This window comes from Peromyscus leucopus, chromosome 4 (genome assembly GCF_004664715.2).
Source record: "Peromyscus leucopus breed LL Stock chromosome 4, UCI_PerLeu_2.1, whole genome shotgun sequence".
In the NCBI taxonomy this organism is placed as follows: Eukaryota; Metazoa; Chordata; class Mammalia; order Rodentia; family Cricetidae; genus Peromyscus; species Peromyscus leucopus.
Window position 1 is genome coordinate 77,587,625 of NC_051066.1, and position 24,091 is coordinate 77,611,715.

General features: G+C 43.2%; 1 protein-coding gene across 3 annotated transcripts in view; it reads left to right on the plus strand.

Annotated features, from left to right (window-relative positions):
* Slc1a2 (solute carrier family 1 member 2) overlaps positions 1–24,091 on the plus strand; it is a 133,583-nt gene that overhangs the window by 92,343 nt on the left and 17,149 nt on the right. For all 3 annotated transcript variants that reach the window (XM_028877922.2, XM_028877925.2, XM_028877923.2), the window contains 3 exons: positions 5,219–5,452; positions 10,852–11,046; positions 16,808–16,942. In XM_028877922.2, coding sequence (XP_028733755.1) covers positions 5,219–5,452; positions 10,852–11,046; positions 16,808–16,942 — 564 coding nt within the window. The remainder of the gene's footprint in view (positions 1–5,218; positions 5,453–10,851; positions 11,047–16,807; positions 16,943–24,091) is intronic.

A 24,091-nucleotide genomic window follows, 5' to 3' on the forward strand; every position in this document is an offset into this window, starting at 1 on the left:
AAACACCATGACCAAAGAGCAAGTTGGGGAGGAAAGGGTTTACTAGGCTTGTACTTCAGCATTGCTGTTCATCACTGAAGGACGTCAGGACAAGAACTCAAACAGGGCAGGATCCCAGAAGCAGGGCCTGATGCAGATCCATCCCATGGAGGGGAGCTGCTTACTGGCTTGCTTCCCATGGCTTGCTCGGCCCACCTTCTTATAGAACCCAGGACCACCTACCCGGGGACAGCACCACCCACCATGGGCTGGGCCCTCTTCCATTGATCACTAATTGAGACAACGCCTTACAGCTGGACCTCATGGAGGCATTTCCTCAGCTGAGGCTCCCTCCTCTCTGATGACTCTAGCTTGTGTCAAGTTGACACACAAAACCAGCCAGTACAATCAAATACTTTATGTAGTAGTAAGAATAGTAAAAAGCAAAATCTAGCATTGTGAAAATAATATCATTTGTAATGTTAGTTTCTTTTTAAAAAAATTATTTTGAGATAGAATCTCATGTAGCTGAAGCTAGCTAAAACTTGCTGTATAGCCAAGGAAGATTTTGACTTGATCCTCCCTCTGAACACTGGTACGCACCTCCCTGTCTGGCTTAAAATTATTATCATTAAAATGTAAATTGGAATGTAAAATGTAAATTGGAATGATTTTTATCTTGTCATGTGTTCAAGTTCAATTATTATATTATTAAATTAACTCATTTATTAAAGAAATTATTATCTTTAAGTCATAATTGAGACTTACCAATTTTTTTCAATGTTTAATGTTAATCTGTTAACTTTCCATGTTCACACTTTTTCATTCAAACAATTCCTAACAAAATAGATACTTTGTCCAGATGATAACACGGAGCAAAAGCTTAAGTTGCCTAGTGTTGCAAAGCTGTATTGCCCCACAGTCTCTGACTCAGTTTCTTTTTGAGTTCGAAGTAGATGAAATCTAAGAGCTTCTGGCTACAAGCTATGTGACTTTAAGCAAGTTAGACCCATTTAAATCCTAATATTCTTATTGGTAAAAGAGAATAATTGTAAAAACTGTGTCACGAAGTTGCTTTGAGAATTAGGTGAAATGGTGACCCCGGTCATTGGAACTGTTCTGTGCTCAAAAGGTCCACAGCATTTCTGTGAATAGGCCTGTGGTTATTCTGTTGTGACCATTATCACCATCAATCCAACCCTTATCTCCTGCATCTCTGTGTATATTAATCCTTCAAGAAGTCTGAAAACTCCTGGTTTTATTGCAAGTTCCATAACCTCATTTTTTGAAAAATTTTAAAACGTTTTTCCAAACCCTGAAAGACTTGAATAGGAAGTGAAACTTCCCATAGTCTCCTTCTATTAGAAAAAGAGGTATCTGCCCTTCCTTTGTTTCTAGCGCTTGGCTATTGGTCCTCTGCCCTCCGTACTATTAAAGGAAGAAGCATTCAATGGTGCTTGTTTAAGCTGGGAAGGAGGGCTTTCTGCCGGGCTGCCTGATAGGGGTTAGGGACCACAGCAATGTGCTTTCACAGTGATGGAGAGGGACTTCCCAACCATACTGGAAAGGTGGGAATTTATAACCAAAGGAGTAGGGGCACATCAAGAGTCAGAGGGATTCTGCTAAGGACCTAGCAGGATTCTTGTTGAAGTCAGGCCAGATTGGCCAGATACCACTTGGAGAATGGTAGACCATGAGGAACCTGATCAGAGATGGAGAGCCACACATCACCGAGGATGGGGATGCTTGCTAAACGGACTCGGTGGGGTTCTTTGTTGAAACAGTGTTTTAAAGGAAGGAGACAAATAGAGTCTAAAGATGGAGGGATCTAACTAAAGTTTGGTAAAGCAAACTTTTTTTTTTCAATCCATTTGTTCTTTCAATAAGTAATCCTTTCTAAACCGACAAGGGTGTGATATAATGGTGAGTTCCGGCCTTCATGGGCCTCACATTCTTGTGAAAGAAGGGAAGGGAAGACAGATGAGGTGAAACAAACAGGAATTCAGTTGGTGGGGAAGAGTGAAGGAAGCAGGCCCGAGTGGCCAGGATGAGCTGTGTGGGAACGAGGCATGGAACAGGCCTGGCAGTGAAGGCTGAGAGGAGGACTCCGAGGAGAGGAAGCAGGGAGGGGAAGGCTTTTGAGGATCAGAACAAAGATCTGCAGCCACTGGCGTGAGAAAGGTTAAAATGGCGGAAGGAGTGAAGGTGGACAGGCAGGCGGGGGTCAGGGCCTCCGGGGCTCCGTGGGCCACTGATGGGTTGGATTTCATTGATTTGTGTCGGGATAGTGACCTTGTAAACAGGATCCAGAGCTGAGAATATTACCCACCTGTGGGCTGCATGGAAACATCCTCTACTTCTGTCCCAGTGACTGTGTGCTGGATTGGAAATGGACCCGATAATTACTGAGCGTCACTTGACTTCAGAACTGTTGGGTGGAGCCTTAAGCCTCTGATTGCACTTAATTATGGTCTCGTTTGTTTCAACTCAGGAGTTTTGAGTGGTAGCATTGGACTTTGGGCACTTCCCCCTTTCTTTTCCATGGAATCTCATCTCCAATGAGCTCTTTCATTGATATGGAAACCCAAGAAAACAATTCAAGCCAGGTGTGGGGAAGTAACGGCCCTAAGTCCAAGGGCAAAGGTTCTTTTATATCCCATTAATACTTATCCAGTTAGGGGTGGGCAAGTGTTTGGAGTAGCAGGAGCTAATCCATATTCCACATCCCCCAACTCTTACGGCTCACCTTACGGCATTTGGTTAATATTCTCTATCTACAATGGGAGCTGGTGCGTACCCCCACTGCCCAAACCCCACCTGATGGGTGCTCCCAAGGTAAGCCTTGCCTCTCTCTCGTCCATCTGACTGGCTCAAATGTACTGCCCCTGGGGAACTTTGTAGCTGATCTTCCTTGGCAAAGTGCCTTGCAAACATGTTTCCTCCGTCTACAAATTACTTGACCTGAGGAGAGGAGGAGGGGGATGAAAGAAAATTGAATAGCATCCTAAATAGCTCATATCTGTGTTTCTCTGGACAGCTTTAAAGGGTGATTGGTGTTTGGAAAAGAATTGACCTCTTGGTTTATGAAGATAAACCCTTCAGGGCTTAATAGGAAGGCATTTTTTTTTTTCAATTATTTACAGTCTCAATGACAAAGTGCTGGCCCCTGGGACTCCATAGCTGATTTATGAGGTGTTGTGATTATGGGCACACTAGAAGAATATCAAATGGGAAGAAACATGAGGGTTAAAAGACATGACAGCAGGTTTGCTTCACACTCCTGTTAATGCTTAGAGAGCTGTCCTCAGCATGGCCAGCCTGTACCCCAGGGGAAAGCAAGTGAGGATCAGGCTGGAAGCCGCACAGGGAAGAGCAGAGCCACACTAATGCCACACAAAGTGGCTCTTTCTCAACAAGGTTTGCTCGCAAGACCATCTGCTGTGTGGGTAGCCTGTGAGAGGCGTTAGAAAGCCTCATTAGCTCAGACTTGGATAAAAAATGCATGGACGAGGAGAGGCCTTGGTGCCTAGGTTTGTGCAAACAGAAGCGGTCATGAAGTTTTTTCCAGAAGTAAGGAATCAAATTGAGAAGGGTCAGGGAGGGACTTCAGCAGTGTAGACAATACACGTTCAAGCTTGAGCTTCCAGCTACCTGGTGCTGCTGGAGTCAGCCCCTCTAACCCTGATGCCCCATCGGAAAAATGAGACCATGTCACCCAGTGAGGTCCTGTAGTCAGTGAAAGGCTGGACAAAGTCCATGTTTTCTGCATTTAAGGACTCTCATCTGCTCTACACAGCCTTTCTTTAGCTTAGGAAAGGACCAGGGGCAGGCCTGATTTCCAGAAGGAGGGAAGGAAGGAAGGAAGGGAGGGAGGGAGGAGGGAGGGAAGGGAGGAAGGAAGGGAGGAAGGAAGGAAGGAAGGAAGGAAGGAAGAGAGAGTCTGCTTAGCAGTCTTTTCTTTCCTGACCTCTTGCTGTTGGAATCCCTATCTGGGGATTTTATTTTCTTCTTTTTCTCAAAAATATGTCTATAATTGTTAATGAGGTATAAATCGTCCTACAAATATCTTATTTTAGTCATACCCTGTCAGAGTATGAACAAATTCATGCTCAGTAACACCTCTACTAAATATTACTACTAAATATTATTATAATAATTAATTATAGTAAAGAATGGTCCCAGACAATCAAAAACTAAGTCAAGATGAGAGCATTTTTCCATGAATAGGAACAGAACAGTTTCCAAGATAATGACAGCATACAAATGTCAATGTGGGATAAACTGGTATATGGTGGTTGTATGCTTACCTACAAGGAACTGGGACGGTGCACTAAAAGGAAACTGTTTGGCTTGGTAAGAAAAACCCCCACTTCTGGGCTTTCACAAAGTGAGGATGGTTCTCCTTCTGGCTTTGTGGGTTTGGAATCATGATTGAACTTTCCCAAAGGAGGGTTTCCTTAATTATGGAGTGATAATACTGATGGGCAGCTTTTAGGGCTGTGGTGAGGTGAAGTGAGGCTCCGAGTGCACAGGTCCTGCTGTAGTGCTTGAAACACAAAGAACCAAGCCAGCGTTATTGCTGTCATGTGGGGAGAAACCCTTCCAGGCTTCAAAGTCGCCCAACCACATCTCTCTAAATGCACTCCTTGGCTCAGGTGCTTTTATTCCGGCAGCCCCCTCTCTCTTATTCCTTCCCTGTCTTTTTCCTGCTCTCTTCATCATTTTAAATATAATTCCTAACATCCAAGTTTTTTTTTTTAAATGGACATTTACAAATCCCAATTTATACATTTCCAGAAAGTCCCTCAGTTAGACCCTAAATTCTAGAAAGGAATTGAAGAACAAGGGCATCAAACAAGATTCCAGAGTCAAAATTCATCTCTCTCAGCCTTTAACTCAGTGTTAACTTATCTCATTAAAAGATGACAAGGCATGCCCCCTTTATTCCTAAAACTCACCTTAGCAATAAAGTTTGCCTTTGAACTTAAATCATCAGAACATGCGTCACTACATCCATAAAACAGTTAAGCCGGTCAATTCAATTGGATATTGTGCTCATTCTCAGCAAAACACTCTGTCTCTGTGTGTGTGTGTGTGTGTGTGTGTGTGTACAAGAACAAATAAATAAATAAAACGAGGAAGGGTTTTCCTCCAGGTGCAGTTCCCAGGTGGGATTTAGGTCCTGAATTGCTTGCTTAATGATCTCTTCCATGTTATTGTTTTCTTTTGTGTTTTTCAGGTACTCCCCGCTGGGTATCGCCTGCCTGATCTGTGGGAAAATCATTGCCATCAAGGACTTAGAAGTGGTTGCTAGGCAACTGGGGATGTACATGATCACAGTGATCGTGGGTCTCATCATCCACGGGGGCATCTTTCTCCCCTTGATTTACTTTGTAGTGACCAGAAAAAACCCGTTCTCCTTTTTTGCTGGTATTTTCCAAGCCTGGATCACTGCCCTGGGAACAGCTTCCAGGTAGAGGGCAGGAGAAGCCACCTTTCTCCATGTTGGTTCTTTTGTTCTATTTGACACTTCCTGTTTCCCCAAATCTTCCCTGAATTCAGTGAGAACACCTTTCATATCATATGAAAATATTTTCTAGAAGGTAAACATTTTGAACTTTTGGCTTGTCCTGGGCAATGCTGAAGCTCCTTTCTGGTTACCCTTGTGACTGGTCAGCAGCTGGACTAGAACCATAACCTCATATTAAATGTTAGGTGGTTGCATGGTGTAGGCTTGCATGCCTAACTGCCTAACGTGTTACTTGAAGCAATAATGTAATGTAGCCTTCAATATCATTCAGAGATTGTAGCATGATGTTGTTCACTTAACATACCACCTGTAATTTGGAAAATTACTATTTACTATTTAAAAAAAAAAAAAACTCTACTGAGGTTTTCCCCAATAATTTTTCAAAAGTGGGAGAATCAACTTATTTTGAAAAAGGTGTGTCCATTTTTTATTATGTATATGTGTGAGTGACTGCATATATGTATGGGCTTTCCATACATGCCTGGTGCCCTCAAAGGCCAGCAGAGAGAATTTTAAGCAGTTGTTTGCTGAGAACTGAACCCAGGTCCTCTGCATACTGCTACCCTGTCTCGCCAGCACCAGGAGAAACAACTCTCACAGGGTAAATGGTGATTTGTTTTCCCCAACAAGTAGAAACCAGCTAATTCTTTGACGTTAGTATAAACCTCTTAGTATACAATTATTCCCTAACTTTCCCTCCTCAAGTCCAGCTTAAATGGTATGACCTTGATAGGAAGGCAGCTCCTGCTTCATTATCTATTTTCATTGCCTAGGAAATAAAAAAGGACCTCAAATATAGGCACAAAAAATTATTTTTTGAATATAATCTTGGACAGAAGTTAGCCAAAACACAAACAAAAACAAGTAAAAAAAAAAAAAAAACTAGAACTGTAGAATTTCAAAGACTGAAGAGTTTTACTCTTTCAGACTGAAATCCATGTTTTACTTCTGATATCTGTCTTTGCGTCACAAAATTGAGCCCGAGATCAAGAAACAGGCAACTCAAGAGTCTAGCAGATGCCAAAACCCACATTGAAAAGCCACCAGGTCCAGCTGCTGAGCCTGTGACCACCATGTCCTGCTAGGGAGGTGCCCACTCAGTGGCATAGCATGACTGGAGGTTCCAAGGCCCCTGTTTAGGCAAAGTCACCTCAACCAACCCAACAGCTGCATGGGAAGCCAAATTATATTTGCATATTGCAAGCCAGCGGGAATTCAATAGGAATAGAATAGGAGCTTTCAGAAAGGACTCAGCCATGTACAATACTGGGGGCCAGATTTGGCATCCTGTTTCCTGAGATGAAGGGCAACACTTCAAACTTTTCCTGTAACTTCCTTATGCTTTAATTCTCTGTGAAAATGCTTCTCTTCAGAGAAAAAGTGGCTGTTTCCCCCTCAAAAAAGCCAACCTTATTTACTTCTATATTTGTTATCTGATCATAAATATGGTATGCCTCAATAGTGACAAAGTTCAGATAAAGGATAAAATTTTGAAGAAGACAATGAACTTCACCAGACTAAGAATTTCTTCAGCTAATGACAATATGTGATAATGCTGTAGTTTTTAAAAAACTATGCATATATGCTACTCTAGAAACTTCTATTTTTTTCATGGATCAAGAGATCATGAAAATCTTATCTATTAATATAGATCTTCACTACTATTTTTGTGAACTTCATTATAGCACACAGGATATGAAAGGCTGGAGAGATGGTCTAGCAGTTAAGAGTGCTTGCTGCTCTTACAAAGGACCTGACTTTGGTTCCTAGCACCCACATGGCAGCTCACAACCACCTTTAACTCTGGTTACAACACCCTCTTTTGCTTCCCTAGGTACCAGGCATGCACATACATACATGTCGACAAAGCACTCAAACACTTAAAATAAAATGAAATACTAATAGTATACAGTACTCTGTTGCACATGTGCAGAGGTGTAAATCTAAAGCATGCCCATTAAACAGAGCACTGACAATCATCTCTGCCAGACTCTCTGATGATCCCCTCAGGATACATTCTAGACCTGGACTTGCTGAGTCAAGGAGTACACATTGGTAGTTTTTGAAATGCATCACCAGTTAGCATTTCAGAAAGTCCAGAATTTAATGTTCCCACCAACTGTGTTTGAGGGAGTCTCTTTCCCCACCCACTCACCAGAGCTGGGGATTCTGTGTTGCTTTGATGCATTCCAGTCTTATTGGTGGGAAAACCACTCAGCAAATGTGCATGTATTTGATTACAGATGAGGGAAAGCATCTTTTTTATTCCTTATTGCCTTTTCCTCCCCATTCCTTGCCTCTTGAGTCATATATGAGCCAGCTCATTTTTCTTTGTGGGTATTCATCCTTTCCTGGATGGTTTTCAAGCTCACTTTATGCATATGAATTATTAACTCTTACATCACACGCTACAGATAAGAAGCCTCCCTACTAGACATCTGTCTTGAAAATAAATAATGATGTTTGACACTGGAATTTTTTATTTGTATACATTCAAAGCTGTAAATACTCCTTTTTTATTTATAAATTCAGTTTTGCTAAAGTATTTTTTCTATGCACAATTATAGCATAATACATTACATTTTTCTAATGTTCTTGTGAATTTGTCTTTAAATTATTTTAAAAAAATATTTTCCTTTTTAATAGTCAGACCATTATCCTTATAATTCTAAAAGACAAGACAAATCTTAAAGAGATATGGGTGGTATATCCTGGCATTTAAATCAAACTCAAATGCTTGAGTTATCTCAATAAAGCCTCAAATGTTAGATCCAGTCCCCGCCCCCTTACTCTGTACTATAGGGTGAAAAATGTGGTTTTAATCTTCACTTAAAATTTTGCCTGGATGTGGAGTTTCCCCTTCTTTTAAAAGGCAACGGGCAAGACCCACATTCCAAGAATTGAGTCATGGTTTCTTTGCCATAATGGGCAGAAGGGGAAAAAAATCCAGCACCCAGGACCAACCCACTAAGTACTGCTCTGCCTTATTGTGTTGACGGAGGACCTGGCTAGTCACTTTTCACAGCACTGCAGCAAAGCACCTGCCAGAGACAGCCTAAGGCAGGAAGGTTTCTGTTGGCTCAGGGTCCAACAGGACACAGTCCCTTGTGGTGGGGAAGAGATGGAAACTGGAGCAGGTCCGATCAGACAGCGGGAGCTCATAGTGTTGGCTTCTAGTGGTGCCAATCAGAAAGCAGAGATGGGACCAGAAACGGAGCCAAGGCTAAAAACCTCAAAGCCCATCCAACTGGCCTCTATTCACTTAAGCCTTATATCTCAAAGGTTCTAAACCACCCCAAACAGGGCCACCATAACAACCACAGCAACACTGAGGATGGCCAACTGACTCTTCTTGATGGCTACCAAGGCTGGTGTCAGAGAGGAGTGTGTCCCTGATCTCTGGATTCAGTGCATGCCATTCATCAGAGGAAGAATCTCAAGTATTGGACATTATTGTTAGCAACATCCTAGGGCCTCTCAGATGGGAGCTAAAAGGCAATGGTAGAGTGTCAGTCTGTCAGCAAGGAAGTCACTAAATTCTCAAATCCTAGTTTGGATTAGTTGGCTGTATGTGGATTTGGAGGATGTAAATATAAAACCTGCTCAGTAGAAGAATAGGGACTGTTTTTATGCTTCACAAACCATTCCCCCAGTCTCTCTGTCTGAAGACCTTTTGATGACATTTTGGAAAACAATAGATATAACAAGTAACATGAGTATATTTAGTGGTCCCAGAAGTATGCTTTGAGCCATATGATTGAGAATCCCAGCCATCAAAAATGACTGAGTAGTCATTTTGGATCAGTTATGGTATCTAGGAAACCCCCTGAAACAGTCCCAGGAAATGGGGAGAAGGGGTAAGAGGAATAAGAGGACACCAACTTCTAATTAAAACAGCTGAGGCGGCAAGCCCGGAACATGGTATTTCCTGCATGCAAATGAGAACAAAGCTTCACTTCTTACTTGGGCTTATAAGGCTTTTGTAAATGAGATGCATACAGCCCTGGCCCAATTAACTGACTTCTCCTTACCCTAAGACCAACAGGAAGCATTACAGAGCCCTGACCTGTAATCACAAAGGATGTTCTGTCTGGTAAGATGATTCCTGGATCAGCTTAAGCTGTGGACTTGAGTGTCTCTTATTTTATACATAGCTTTCAGATTTAATGGTCCGGAGTAGGTCCTGGAATCAGCACATCCCTAAGCTGACCTTTTCTCCCACTGAGAAACTAAGACCTTTGTGAACTTGTCCGGTCTCGCTGAAGACTCAGTTGTAACTAGTATGAAGGGGTAACTATGACTAAGGCTTGAAAGTACCTCCAAATGCTGCCTGCACTGGAAATTTTCCAATTCACTTAAACAGGACAAAAGTAATCTAAGCAAGACAAACCACAAAACAATCCCATGCTGTTTGGCTCTTTTGCTTGATTTCAACATTATTTAAACTCTGAACAAGTCCACCCAATCTCCTTCGCACTACTGTCTAAAAGGATGTAATATTCTGGCCTTGATGAATCTTGTTCCCTTAGGTGTTCTATTTTAGAAGATGTTGAAGCATGCCAAATATTGTAGCCTCTAAGGGTGGGTCATGTGATTGGATCACCAGCCCATGCCTAGGAGGATTGAAAATGAAGTCACTCCTCACCGCCTTTAGCGATAGATCCCATGATTTCCTGCCCTGTCATTGTGGAGACTGGGAACTGGCTGGTGGCCATGTCTCTGGGAGTTGACTGTATGTCAAGTTCCCCAGTGGATTGTTCAAAGTTTGGGTTCGTGATGAAGGGTGCACAACATGTTTGTCCAGCATTCTCCAAATTAGTAAGCCCAACTCACGACAGTTCCCAGGGGCTCCATGCTGTCCAGGCAGTCATTTTGTTGGAACAGCATTTCTGGCATGAAATTTTGGGTCATTCAAAAATTCCTCATTCTTTTTAGCTGTTGACAGCTGATTACTTTCTGACATAATTCTTTTGCAGCCCAATTCATATGCACAATCAGATGTGCTTCAAGATTTATCCTAAGATGGAAACAGGGACTGAGGGATAGAGGACTTGGCAGGCACTGAGTAGCTCTGAGAAACCAGGACTAACTAAATATTTTGTTGCCTATCAGCAGCTTAGTAAGATTGAATTTAAACTCCCAACTCATTTTTAAAAAATGTTTATAGTTACTATTTTTGCATGTCACACTGACTAGAAAAAGAACAAAAATTTGCAATGTCATTCTGGTTTGTGCTTTGTCCTGCCTCTAAAGCAGAGTCTCTCTCTCTCTCTCTCTCTCTCTCTCTCTCTCTCTCTCTCTCTCTCTCTCTCTCTCTCTCTCTCTCTCTCCACTGCCCCCAGTGCTGGAACTTTGCCTGTCACCTTCCGTTGCTTGGAAGACAATCTAGGGATTGATAAACGTGTGACCAGGTTCGTCCTTCCGGTTGGAGCAACCATTAACATGGATGGTACAGCCCTTTACGAAGCCGTGGCCGCCATCTTCATAGCCCAAATGAATGGTGTCATCCTGGATGGAGGGCAGATTGTGACTGTAAGGTGAGCAAAGCGCGTGCAGGAGAAACAGAGAAACATCCGTCCTCCTCGTTCTCCCTCCACACTAACTTCACTAGGTGGAAACGGCTGGAGTTTCAGCTCTAGTGAGACACAGCGAAGGAATTACTGGCAAACTTCAAAGGGAAAAGATCGTGACAGGAAGGGAAGAGGCTAGTGGCATATTACACATGCACGCTCACATCAGAGTCCAGACATGATTGACCTGTTATTTGTATGCTCATTCAACATACACAAGGAAAACCAGGCCTGGAAGTATAGTGGCTTGTCCAAGCCTATACCGCTAGTCATGAGCTGGTACGGCTATGACTCGGGTGATATTTAATAATTCTGCGTCCAATTATTCTGTCATTAAAATATGTTCCCTCCTGGGTAGGTGATCCAGCTCAGTGGATAAAGGCACTTGACACCTGACATCAATCCTCAGGCCCCACATAATGGGAAGAGACAACCAATTCTTTTAGGTTGTCCTCTGATCTCCAGGTATATACCATTTGTACACATAAACATGCAAAATTAATATTTAAAATATGCTCTTTTTAGTGTTCCAAGGCATGATGGTAGATTCCTCAGTGTGACATAGAACATTTTACTGTAAATAAGTACCACACAGTGTGCTTTCACCAATGCTTTGACTTACTACCTGTATTTATACTAGTGTTTTAACACTGAGAATATTGTCCTTGAGAGGTCATCTAAAATGCACTGCTCCTCCATAAACTCAGATCCTGTTTGTAGGTAGAGTCATTGACAGTGTCATTCTTCAAACTGTTCAGTGTGCTGACACTATTACCATGAAATCACTTGACTCCAACTGGGAGCTTCTGTTAAGTTAGAAGACAGTTTCTGGCTTTAGTTAAAGTAGAAAACACAACAAAAAGCCAATGAACGACTCCTGGTTCCGCTTACATCCCACTCCCACTCACAGTGGCTTGATGTCCTCATCTACAAATGAGGAAGGTATTCAGAATTGGGGACTGTGAATCGGCAGTTGGTGGGCTGAAGCCAACTCCAAGCCTTGCTATTTGCTTTGCAATGTGCTGTAAACTAATTAGAACGTTAGTGTCTTTGAAGACAGGTGTTTTCCATTTACTGCTGGCCCCTGCTCCTCACCGCCCATACCTGGCCTGGCCACCTACCACCACTGCTTGTCCCCTTAAGATGGTTAAAGTTATTACTTTGGGATGTTGTGAATTACATTCCCTTTCTGTCTCAGATTCTATGAGTTTGGTAAATACAAGCAACAGGTGGATGGCATTGTGTGTAATCAATGTATTTGCAGGCAAAAGAAAATCCAAAGAAGTGTAACAACCACAGCCCCACCAATTCATTCTGTGGAAAGATTAGATTGACGTGGAAATAACTTTCAGCTTCTACAATGAGAACAACTCCCTTCTTGTGGTGCCCCTGAGGTGACATTCTTTATATCTCACCTCAGACATTCCCAGCAATCTGAAAAGGAAGGATGGCTTTTGTCCTCATTTCACTGGAACAGTAATATGAGGCTAAGGGTGTTTATATGAAACCTAACTTTCAGGGTGTGGATGCTGTAGGCAGGAGTCACATGTTGACCCCTTAGGCAACTCTTTCCATTCTCTATCCCTTTCCTTTCTGGATTGAACTCAAAGGAAGGTGTCAGAAGACTAGTTTTGGTCTTGTCTCTATTGCACACGGAGAAGAGGCCATACCCTTTACGTCCTGATTCATACAGTGGCCTTTCCTCCCTTCTAACTTTTGTCAATAAGGTCCTTCTCTACTTTAGAAATTCTGGTGACAGCTGGTGTCTGTTTGGCCTTCAGCTCATTCTCAAGGAGGCCTTTGGTGGTCTTAGGTTTACTTTAAGGGCCTGTCATTAGAGATGAGAGGGGGGGCATTTGTGTCTGATTTCTCCATGTGTTGAAGTTATTGAAAGGTCATACTCAGGCACTGGAAATTGAAATTCTCAGTGTTTTATGAGTTGACACCCCAGAAGAACTACCACCTCAGAGCTGTGCCTCATTTGTCTATCTGAGAGCCTTTTAGGCAGCTCAGAGTTATTTTTGTTGGGTTACCAGTTCCTTCCATTTCCTTAGAGTAATTCCAGAAGATTTTAATGAACATTCCATACACATCAAAGCTTGGCTGAATAACTAAGTAAGAAAACAAAGAAAAGAAAACCTTATTAGGTTTAACATTTGATTTGGAAATATAAACAATGCCTTGTGTAGCCATCTCATCTGGCAGATGAGGAACCTGAGGCCCAGAGACTCTACCCGTCCAGAGGATGGCTAAAATTCAAGTTCCCAAATTTGGATATATTCTTCTGTTTATTAAAGATCTTAATTTGTGGCCTTTGAAGTGGCTTTAAAAACTGGGTAATGGGGTCTGAATATATCAGCTGGTGAGAATAAAGCATGGAGAAAAAAAAAAAAAGAAAACTTGCCCAAGATCATATCTATAAGTGCTGAAGTAGGATTTGAACCCAGGCCACCTAAATATGGGTCACACTGCCTCTGCTATAATTGGATAGATACTATTAGGCTGCCTGTGTGTGTTGATTTATCTGACCTTTACAAACACCCTGTGTTGTATATGCTAGAGTGGAACCTCCCATCTCCTCATCTATATCATGAAGGCAGCAATCACAGAATCAGGGTGGTTGAGAGGAGCATCACACATGGCACATATCACATATCAATAGATGGGAGCTATTGAAATTGTTACTAGCAATGACATTCAATAAGATTAAACAGTAGTCCTATATTAGTAGGTGAAAAAGTGGCTGAGACACAAGTGAGTACCACAAATTAATCACAATCGGAAGCTCATTTCAGATCAGAGTATCAAACATGAATCTTGTCCTAACAGATATCACAGGAGACTTCCAAGTTCCATGCTTAAAAACTCTTAGGTGAAAGGGCTTCTTACCTTAATGAAGCCTTTGACCAAGCAATGATGGTCTTTCATTCTTGGGCTTGACAGCAACCAGGCTTACCCTCCAGAGCATCCTATGCTATTAAAATTAGAGCAGTGAGTAAGTGATTGGGATTTTCTGACATTACATAATTTTATCTACTTGGGACTTATTTTATGTTAACAATGCTACTGTTGGGAAATTTCACCGAGCAAAGGATAAGGTTGGTCATGTATGTTTAAATCTTGGCCTCTGGGTACGTTTAGCCAAATCCTCCTTAATTGTAGACATCTGAAGGTCTGCCTCCTCAGGCTCCCACATGGCTCATGTGCAGTTCTCTGCCTGCAACGTATTTGGGGGGGCGGGGATAGCCAAGTCTAGCTTTATGATGTGCCCTTGTCTAAGTCCCTCCTCTTCTCTTCTCCCTCATGTAGGAGAGCAATGACCAAGAACTTTCTGTATATTATTAAATCATAGACCTCTCAGGGTCATCAAGAGCCGGCATGTAGCAGAATCAAGCAGAGGAGTGTTCAAATCCCAGAAGACCACATTGAATCTGAGTGACCCTAAGTTGCCCACCCTTCTAATCCCTGCTTGTCTTCTGGTGAAAGAACTTGTCTGTGTACCTTGCATGGTTGTTGTGAGGTTCTGCTTTGATGTTGTGTACATAGAACTTGGCAGAGCTTCCAGGAACTTGACTCTGGAGAAGCCAGCCAGAGGAGTGGAATACTAGAGAAAGCAGAACAGGTCAAGGGGCCAGGGGCAGGCTGAGAATTCTCTAAATAACACTGTCTGTAGGAGGGCAAAATTACTGTTAAGATTTGACTCTCAACAAGAATTTTTGTACATACAGGATTTTGCCTCACAGAACCAAAAGCTAGTCAGATTGAAATGGCCACGGTGATTGTAAAAGTGACTCATTACCAAAGCAACTGATGCTGTAAATCAAACAGCCAAGGCTAAGGATGACTGGAACATGGGAATCCCCTCTTCCCTACTGTTCTGTCCTTATTGGGGAAGGTCTGAGGAGTCCCAGCTGTCTGGGGCTTTAGGGAAGTTTCACTCCCAAAACTGTTCACCTTGTCACTAAGTTCTTGGTAAGTATGACAGTTTATTTGGCTAGGAGGTTGTAATATGCCCAACCTCTCTTAAGTGCCTTTGCACTTACTGGTCCCTATCAGTTGACTGTTGACTACCTCATGAATGAGACACACTCATTACTCTTTTGTACGGATGAGGAAGTCAAGGTACAAAGAGATGCTGTTGCCCAAAGTCATGTGCTTGATAAGTGATAGAGCTAGGATTTGAACCTAGATTGTTTAAGTCAAAAAAAAAAAAAAGTTACTGCACACTATCTGCTGTCTTAAATGGATTCAGTCATGGAGTTCTCTAGAACCCAACACCAGCTCCATGCTGGTCTGACAAGGAAGGTCACAGACATGTTCTGTAGATCACACCTAGGCAGGCATCTGTAATAATACCTGAAAAGGGTGACAAAATGAAACAAGTATGCCAACTCACTGGAGCTCCAGAAGCTTTCCTTTCCCTCAGAGCCCTCTCAGTTACAGGACTTGGGATTCTAGGCTGGGTCACACTGATGGTCTGACTTTGTTAAAACCTTCTGAGAGCCTGGAATTTGGTGCCTGAGTATTTGCTCTAGAAACACCCCAATGTTTTAACTACAAAGCAAGCAGCCCCCGTATTTTTAGCACTCACAAAAATCACACTGGGGAGCCCTATTTTAAGAAGCAACATTCTATTTAGAAGTGACAGCTCTAGGTCTGAGGAGATGGCGTGCTTGACAAACACAGGGACCCGAGTTTGATGCCAAAACCCCTACAAAAATGCCAGGCATGGTGGCAAGTGTGTTTAATCCTAATACTGGAGAGTGGAAGACAGGCAGATACTTGGGACACAGTGGCTAGCTGGTGAGCTCTAAGCCAATGAGAAACCTTGCCTCAAAGGAAGTGGTGGATGCTGTACCTGAAGATGACATCTAAGAAAGTCCTCTGACCTCTATACATATACACTAACATGTACATGTGCACACACACACACACACACACACACACACACAATTAAGAAGAAAAAAGAAATAATCCATCCTGTAAAATGACAGGTACAAAGATCACAAAGTCACTGCCAGTTGGTGAGCCTCAGGAACCCTCTGGTATGTAGACAGGACACTTGGACTCAAGATTAACCTTTGAACTTTGGGGATAGTTCAAAATGGTGCCAGGATTCCATTATCATTACATGGCACCCTCTTTCTGAATAATGTGTTTTCCAGCCTTGGGAGAAATGTCCAGGCAAGTGAAACTGAATGTCTTCTGGAATATGTCTATTGCTTCCCCTAATGTCCACTCTGTTGGCTCTGGACATTTTCTGTCATCAGTTCTCATGTTAACGTTGGCAATGATCTCCTTAGACTCTTGCCACATAGTCCAAAGTCTGTGGCACTCACAGACACGTGGAGGCATATACAGAAATGAATGCAGCTGTCTTCCCATAGGATGGGTGAGGGTGATTTAGTTCTTCATCTTTAATATTTCCATGCCTATTTTTAGAACTTCAACTGCCTTAGTACTGTGTACATTAGACTATTTGGGTATCACTATGGGAATATGACTACAATTCATGAATTTATAAGCCTCCATTATTGTTGAACTCAGTTCCTGGATATTAGTAGAATATTTCACATTTCTTTATTCCAAGGAGAAAGGGAGGAAGAGATTTTTAATGACTGTAGGAAAATTGGAAGTTTTTTTTTTTTTTTCCTTATCTCTAAGATTGCAAAAGATGTTTGCCAAGACTCTTTCTCTTTCCATGACCTGGGCTTCTCTGTCCTTGCAGCCTCACAGCCACCCTGGCAAGCATTGGTGCAGCCAGTATTCCCAGTGCCGGGCTGGTCACCATGCTCCTCATCCTAACCGCGGTGGGCCTGCCGACAGAGGATATTAGTCTGCTGGTGGCGGTGGACTGGCTCCTGTAAGTGCCTGTGGGCTGGGTTCTTCTGGGGACTGTGAATGCTGCCTTCCAGGAGTAGACAGATGACAAGACTACAATAAGACATTAGCCAGTCTCCCTTGGTAATTCCATGTGTCCTCCCTCTCCCTCTCCTATAAAAGTTGCTGTGCCTACTCAGGAGAAGCAAAGAGTTAAAAAGCAACTTGAGGACCTCATAGTCTAGTGGAGGGATCAGATAGCTCATAATACAAGGATAAAATATAGCATTGAAAGGAGCTTGGGCTACAACTCAGTTGGTAGAGTGTATGCCTAGCTTCCGTTCCCAGCCCTGCATAAGCCAGGCAGCTCTGTCCATGGCTGCAATCCCAGCACTGAGCAAGCGCAGCTGGATGATCAGGAATTCAAGATCATCCTTGGATACATTAGTGAGTTTAGGGCTAGCCTGGGCTATGTGACACCCTGTATCAAAAAGAAAATGTAGCAGTAATGATTCAGCTAACGATATATGCAAAGAATCTCAAAACACTCTACTGAGTGAGTGGGGTCAGATACAAAAGAATGTGCACTGTATAATTGCATTTTCATGAAACTCTAGGGGAAGACACTATAAGCCATAGCTGTGAAAAAAATGGTCAGTGGTTCCCTTTGAGGAATGATAGAAATGTCCCATATTCACAGGTGTTTCTGTTTGTCACAACTGGTTGAACTATTTGCTTAAATAAGTGGGTACTTTTTAACGTACATAAATTACAGGAATAAACATAATTTATGGTAACATACAGGTAAAAGCACAATGATGGAAAGAGTTATCTGTGTCAGTCTAAGATGGAAGGGCAAAATGGGAGGCTCTGAGAAAATGGCAGAAGTGGTCGCTGAGATTGGGTACACGCTACCTGTCAGCTCCTGTCATAGGCTATCACAGTCCTGAAAGTTTGCTGTGATCATTCCCATACTGTAGGTCAGACGTCTGAGGCTTGGACTCAGGAATGAACAGAGATTTGACCCTAGGCTTGCCTGGCTCTGGAGCCCTTCACATTCTTGTTCACAGTCAGATTCAAGTTTCAGAAGGCAGGGGTAGCTTTGTGCAGTCATAACTGATAAGAAGCACAAGATACTTACTCAGAGGAGAAACAGGACATCCCTATCAAAACCGTCTGTGCAAAGGCCACTGGGGCTACAAACAATGTGGAGACTTTTAAGTGATGGAAGGTGAGGTAAGATGGACAACACCCTTGGAGGCCGCGTAGGGAGGCTTGAATCTGACCATGTGCGTTTGGCTGCTGCATTTCCCAGTGAAGAACGTTTTACTAGTGTGGAAGATTAATAGTCCATTTATAAGTGTGGACAACCCTGGGTAGATCATCCCTAAGGCAGGGAGGTTGGAATAGAGCCTCTCTAAGGGTATGATGTCCACTCTTGCAGTTAAGTGATAGAGTGCTGGACAGTTTAACAGGCCTTAACAGGAGAGGCGCCCTGTAACAAATGCTGGCAGGGATGGAAAGCCAAAATGGCTGCACTTCCTTTTCAGTGTTTAGGATGAAGATGCCACATTTTATGGATTTAGGTTTGTATCTCCTTCATACTCACACTCTTCCAGAAATGCAAAACCTGAAGGACACGGGGAAAGGCTAGAAGGAAGCCTGGTCTCTTCATATTTGTGCCCGGTGTTGGTGCGGACAGCAGGGATTTGGTTGAGGGCAAGAAGAGGCTCCGTGGACACAATCTGTTCAGTCTCCCGGGGCTGCTGGGAAGGCGCAGCATTGTTTGGCTGGCTCTTTCATATCAGAGACACGTTGGAGAGATGGCATGACTAGGCCCCCATGTCTGTCCTTCTCCGACCACTTCCTTTTTTTTTCTGTGCCCTGCGCTGGCACCAACAGGCTATGGCATCTACTCAGGCGAGGCAGCTGTGAGTCAGTGGTGGTGCAGGGTAAGAAGAATCAGGAGGGAGTAAAGTCAAGGAGACAGAGGTGTGAGGTGAGCCATAGATGAGGAAAGGAGGACATTGTCAGAGTTTGGGGACGAAGGACAGAGGCAGAGTCTGCCAACCCTAACCACACACAGTGTCCCCGTGCTACTTGTTGCTTTCGCTCTCTTCCACCTTTTTCCTCTTGAGCCTCTTCAGTTTCTGCTGTGGAGTCTCTTGTCGGCTGCAACTCCATCCCCTTATCTCTTCTTGGACCTTTTTTTTTTTCTATAAAGCCTGAAATCCACCATTAGAATTCATCTTTTCAGAGCCTTATAGGGCATGGCTCCCGTAGTAATTGCCTTGCAAGCCTGAGGACCCGTGAGTTCAATCTCCAAAATCCATATAAAAAACATCAGGTGAGTGCCATCAGGATGATTCAGTGAGTAAAGACACACTTCCTGTGCAAGTCTGGCAACCCAAGTCCCATCCCTAGAACTCAGGTAAAGTGGAAGGGGAGAATCAGTTTCACAAAGTGACCCCCTCTGTCTTCAACATATGCATTGTTGTGGTGCGCACACACACACACACACACACACACACACACACAAGACGGGGTGTGCACACACACACACACACACACACACACACAACACACACACACACGCACACACTAAAATTTATAAACTGGTAACCCCAGCACTCGAGAGGCAGAGACGGGCAGGTTTGTAGCTGAACATTTTAGCCAAATCAGTGAGTTCCAGGTTAGTGAGAGGCAAGAGACCCTGTCTCACAAACAAGGTAGATGGTATCTATTGAGAAATAGCTAAGCGCCGGGTTTGATTTCTGGCATGTCGCCAACACACATATACACCTGCACACACAGGAACAGTCACACTTGTGCTTGTACATGTGCACACGAATGCACACACAAAGAAGTTCACCTTTTAAACATTTGTACTGGTGGAGCATCCCCCTCAGTGGAATACCAGAGTCTCTGAGTGGCAAGTATGCAGTCATGTTATCAGGAATGAGGGGAAGACACACATGTTGGGCAGGTACTGCCGCATCTTGACATCTGTTTCAATTCACCCCTGCAGAGCTCTATGGTGGATGTCTTAGATAAGGAAACTGTTGGTCAGAAGAGTCAGTGTCTTGCTGAGGCACAGTAGAGCTAGTAGGAGCAGATGACTCTCGGTTGTTTCTCAGTTGTTAACACAAAGTCAGTCAGTGGAGAAGGGGAGCAGAGAGGTCCAGAGTCGAAAAAGCTGGAGAAGATGGGCCTCGTAGGGTCTCCTCCGAGGCTCTCCTTGTTTGCTCCATTAGAAACTCACATTGAAATTTCACGTTCATTTGGACAGAATTAAGAGGTGGGACTTTGAGAACTGCTTGCTCCAGGAAGAGTGGCACTGGTGTCACCGTACAATGATGACATCAGTCCCTTCTTCCTCTTGCATTGTCCTGTGACCTCCTCGTATATGATGACACAGGAGCCTGGCCACACCAGATTCTGGTGCCTTAGTCTAAGACTTCCCAGCCTGAATAACTCTAAGTAAAATCAATTTCTGTTCTTTATAAATTGCCCAGTCTCAAGTGTTTTGTTATAGTACTACGAATGGACAGAGACATTCTTGAGTCTATGTACTAACAGCCAAGAACCTTTTGTTTGCCCTGTTTTCTTTTTTTCCCCTCCATGGTTAAACTAGTAACCAAATGAAGTAGGACAATGAAGTAGGATCAGAGCCTTAGCTACTCCTAAAATCCCAAGTTCTCTAGCCCCAGCAAGTCTGCCATTGTGAGCCCTGGAGTTCTTGGCAGTCTCCTGCTCTCAAGCTGGGTTGGGTGAGAGTCACTTCATGAAATATTCAAGACCCTGCCTGTGTCTGACCTAAATGTTAGCAAATGGAATAGGAGGGCTGGATCCTCTCTGATCACCCCATGCAAGTGCCCACATGCTCACACTTGTGTGGGAGGATATGGTGTCCTAACTGTATGTCTGCAGTGTGCCAGCAGGAAGGAGTTGGCTGACCACCAACAAAAATGATGTTCTGTCTAGATTAATTTTCTTGATGAAATCATGCAACAAACAAACAAACAAACAAACAAACCTCTCCAGAGCTGGAATGGGAAAGAAGAGCACCAATGCATCAATGGAAAATTTTTCCTTTTAGTTCTAAGGCTCTGATCTCAGAAGGGCTGAGGCCGTGTGGTCAAGGAAAGAAGGAAGAAGTGTGGAGGATCTTGGGAAGATGTGCATCAGAGTTGGGTTAGATCTGTTTTCAATCAGTACTTATGCCACATTCTTTCCTACCAGAGAACATTCTGGAAACAAGTGCCTAAACTTGCTAAGCTCCAAGGTTTTGGATGCTACTCCCTGGTGTGTAGGTAGGGCTGGGGGCTGGGTTGAGATAGGGGTGCAAGAGGAGGCTGTCTGGTCTTTAGAAAAGTAGTTGATGGAGGAAGAGCAGAAAGAAAGAGACGGTGGTCAGTGTTTTCTTCTGTAGGCAAAGTCTGGAAGATTTTTATACTGCTAGCAATTTTTCAGTTTAAAACCAAACAGAGCCTCCAGTGACATTTAACGTGTCATGGTGTTTGCCAATTGCTGGAGCCAATCCAGCCTTATTACAGCCCACTAAGCCTTGTGGCAAGCTTAGCTGCTCTGTAAATGTCATGGTAAAAACCAAGGTTCTAGAGCATTTCAAAATGCCCAAGTCTTGAGGTATTAAAAAGGCAGACCTAATTAATACTTGAACCGTCTCCTGGCCCCAAGAAACCTTTTGTATCAAAATTGAGATATTTATAAGAAAGTATAGGAGGGTGGTAAGGAGGGAAGATGTAGGAAAAACTGAGACCCAATACCAAAGTCAATTCCTGGGCCCAGTGCGAGCCAGAAAGGAAAAGCCACGTACAGTGATACCAACATGGACGTGTGGTCCACTCCTCATATGACACTCTATTAGGGAGATCTTTTCTGGACTCAGATTTGCTAAGTAAGGGTAGGTGTGACTGAGACATCTGAAAAGGATACCTAAAATAGTCCCCACCCTGTGGGACACTCCATGTGTTAGTACCCCTTTCTGGAGGGGGCAGAGTTTTGGTCCTCAAACCAAGTCTACAACCAATCTGATATGGATTCAGGAGGTGCAGGGTGGAGGCCAAGAACTGACATGTCTACCAAGTTCTCAGGTGGTGCTGATGATGGGGTCCAGGGATCTCACTTCTGGAAAAATGAGTTAGAGTAGGGAGGGAGTTTCTCCTAAGCCAGGATCTTCCTGACTATGGGTGTCTACGCACTCTATGTTGAGTGACTGTTGATAGTTATCTTCCTGACTGTGGGTGTCTACTCACCTTATGTTGAGTGACCATTGACAGCTCATGCATCCATTCAATGAAATTACATTGTCAGTGTATTAAGTGTTAGACATTGTTCTGATCACTTAGCAGTGGTTCATTTAAAAGTTACAGCAAATTATAAGTAATCGAATAGCATCTGATCCCTGTAGTTGAGGTAACTGAGAGATGTAATTTATCCTATTTGGTGGATGTTGAATGACCAAACTGTCATTCAAATACAGACAGCTTGGATGTTTCTTGGGTATTCTAGGCCTGAGAAGATGCATTTTCTGATCCTTATTTAAGACAGGTGTGTATGTTTTAAACACACACACACACACACACACACACACACACACACACACACACACACACACACACATGCTACTGCTACTACTACTACATACAAAACTTACTTAACTTCCACTCCATTCCTGATGGAAAAGAACACCATCTCCTACATCCACCATCTCTTTAAGGATTCTAGAAACTCCTGTTTATGCCAGTCTTTGGCTCTCATTCTTCATGCACACAGATTTTTCCTCATTTCTGTTTTACCTTATCTCTATCTATGCCAGCTTTGCTGTACAATGTGATCCAAGTTCCAGCAAGGCCTCCCCTCCCAACCACTGGGTCTCTGACTCAAGGCAAGGTAGTCACAGACCCAGGGGCTGGGTGAATGTAAAGCTCTGCACAGCAAGACTCTTTTCGATATAGTGTCTAAGGAGAATAAGAAAAAGAAAACGAAAGTCTCTTCTACCTACAGCCGAATCTCAGTGTTCTCTGACCCCTGTGACCACAGTTATGACATATACACATAGAAATTAAATTTTAAAAAGAGATTTGCTTTGTTTTTCTTTATATATGTATATATATATATATATGTGTGTATATGCCTGTGTGTAAGTATATGCATGTGAGTGTGTTTTGCTGGGCTCACAGAGGGTTTCAGAACTCCTGGAGCTGGAATTGTGAGAATCAAACGAGGTCCTTTGCATGAGCAGTCCAGGCTCATAACTGCGGAGCCTGTGTCGGCATTAAACACTAGAGAAAACTTTCATTCTGAGAATCTTTCCTTAAGAAAAACAACTCTTTAGTGTCCCGCACCTCTCGTGATCGCCCCTGCCTTGATGGCCATTTTTAACCATCCTGTCTTGCCGAATCGTCTTGTTCTTCTCTGAGTCTTCCCCAGCTCCTTGTGCACCCATTGCAGTTTGGATTTCTGTGGCTCCCTCCTCCTCTTGGATGATGCCAGAATCCTCCCTTTTCTTTGGGCGAATCCTGCCAGATGTTTTGCTAAACAACGAACAATCCCTTCTTTCTCTTAAATTCATCTGCTTCTAATCCAAATGAACAATCATTCTGTTCTTCCTCCTGCTCCTACTCACTTCCCATCTCTTCCACCCTGCCCCAGGCCACACCGAATGCCCACAGCTCTCTCTGGTTTCTGTGTTCTCGGACTTCCAGTGTAGCTAGAAACACTTTTTAAAGAATTGCATCTGAACTGATCACGTACGGATTTTTTTTTTTTGTTTGTTTGTTTTATGAGTCTTCCCCAACCAAAACAGCACAGATGCTTATGTAGCGTTCCTACTGTATTGGGCATTATGAGTGACCTAGAGGTGGCTTAGTGTATGTAGGGAGATGCCTGTAGGTTATAATCAAGTGTTAAGACATTGGTGTAAGGGGCTTGGGCATCTGTCGATTTGGGTATCCGTGGGAGGTCCTGGAGCCAATTCCCCCATAGAAACAATAAAACATGGTCTCGGTATTCAAAAAGCTTACACACTAGTAAAGACATTTCAAAACAACAACCAGGTGTGGTGTGCTCAAGAGATCCCAACAGTGTGCTAGGTGCAAAATGAGGAGTATGCATCTGGTGGGGGACTTAAAGAGGAAGTGAACTCAGCATGTGAGTAATAGTAGCAATA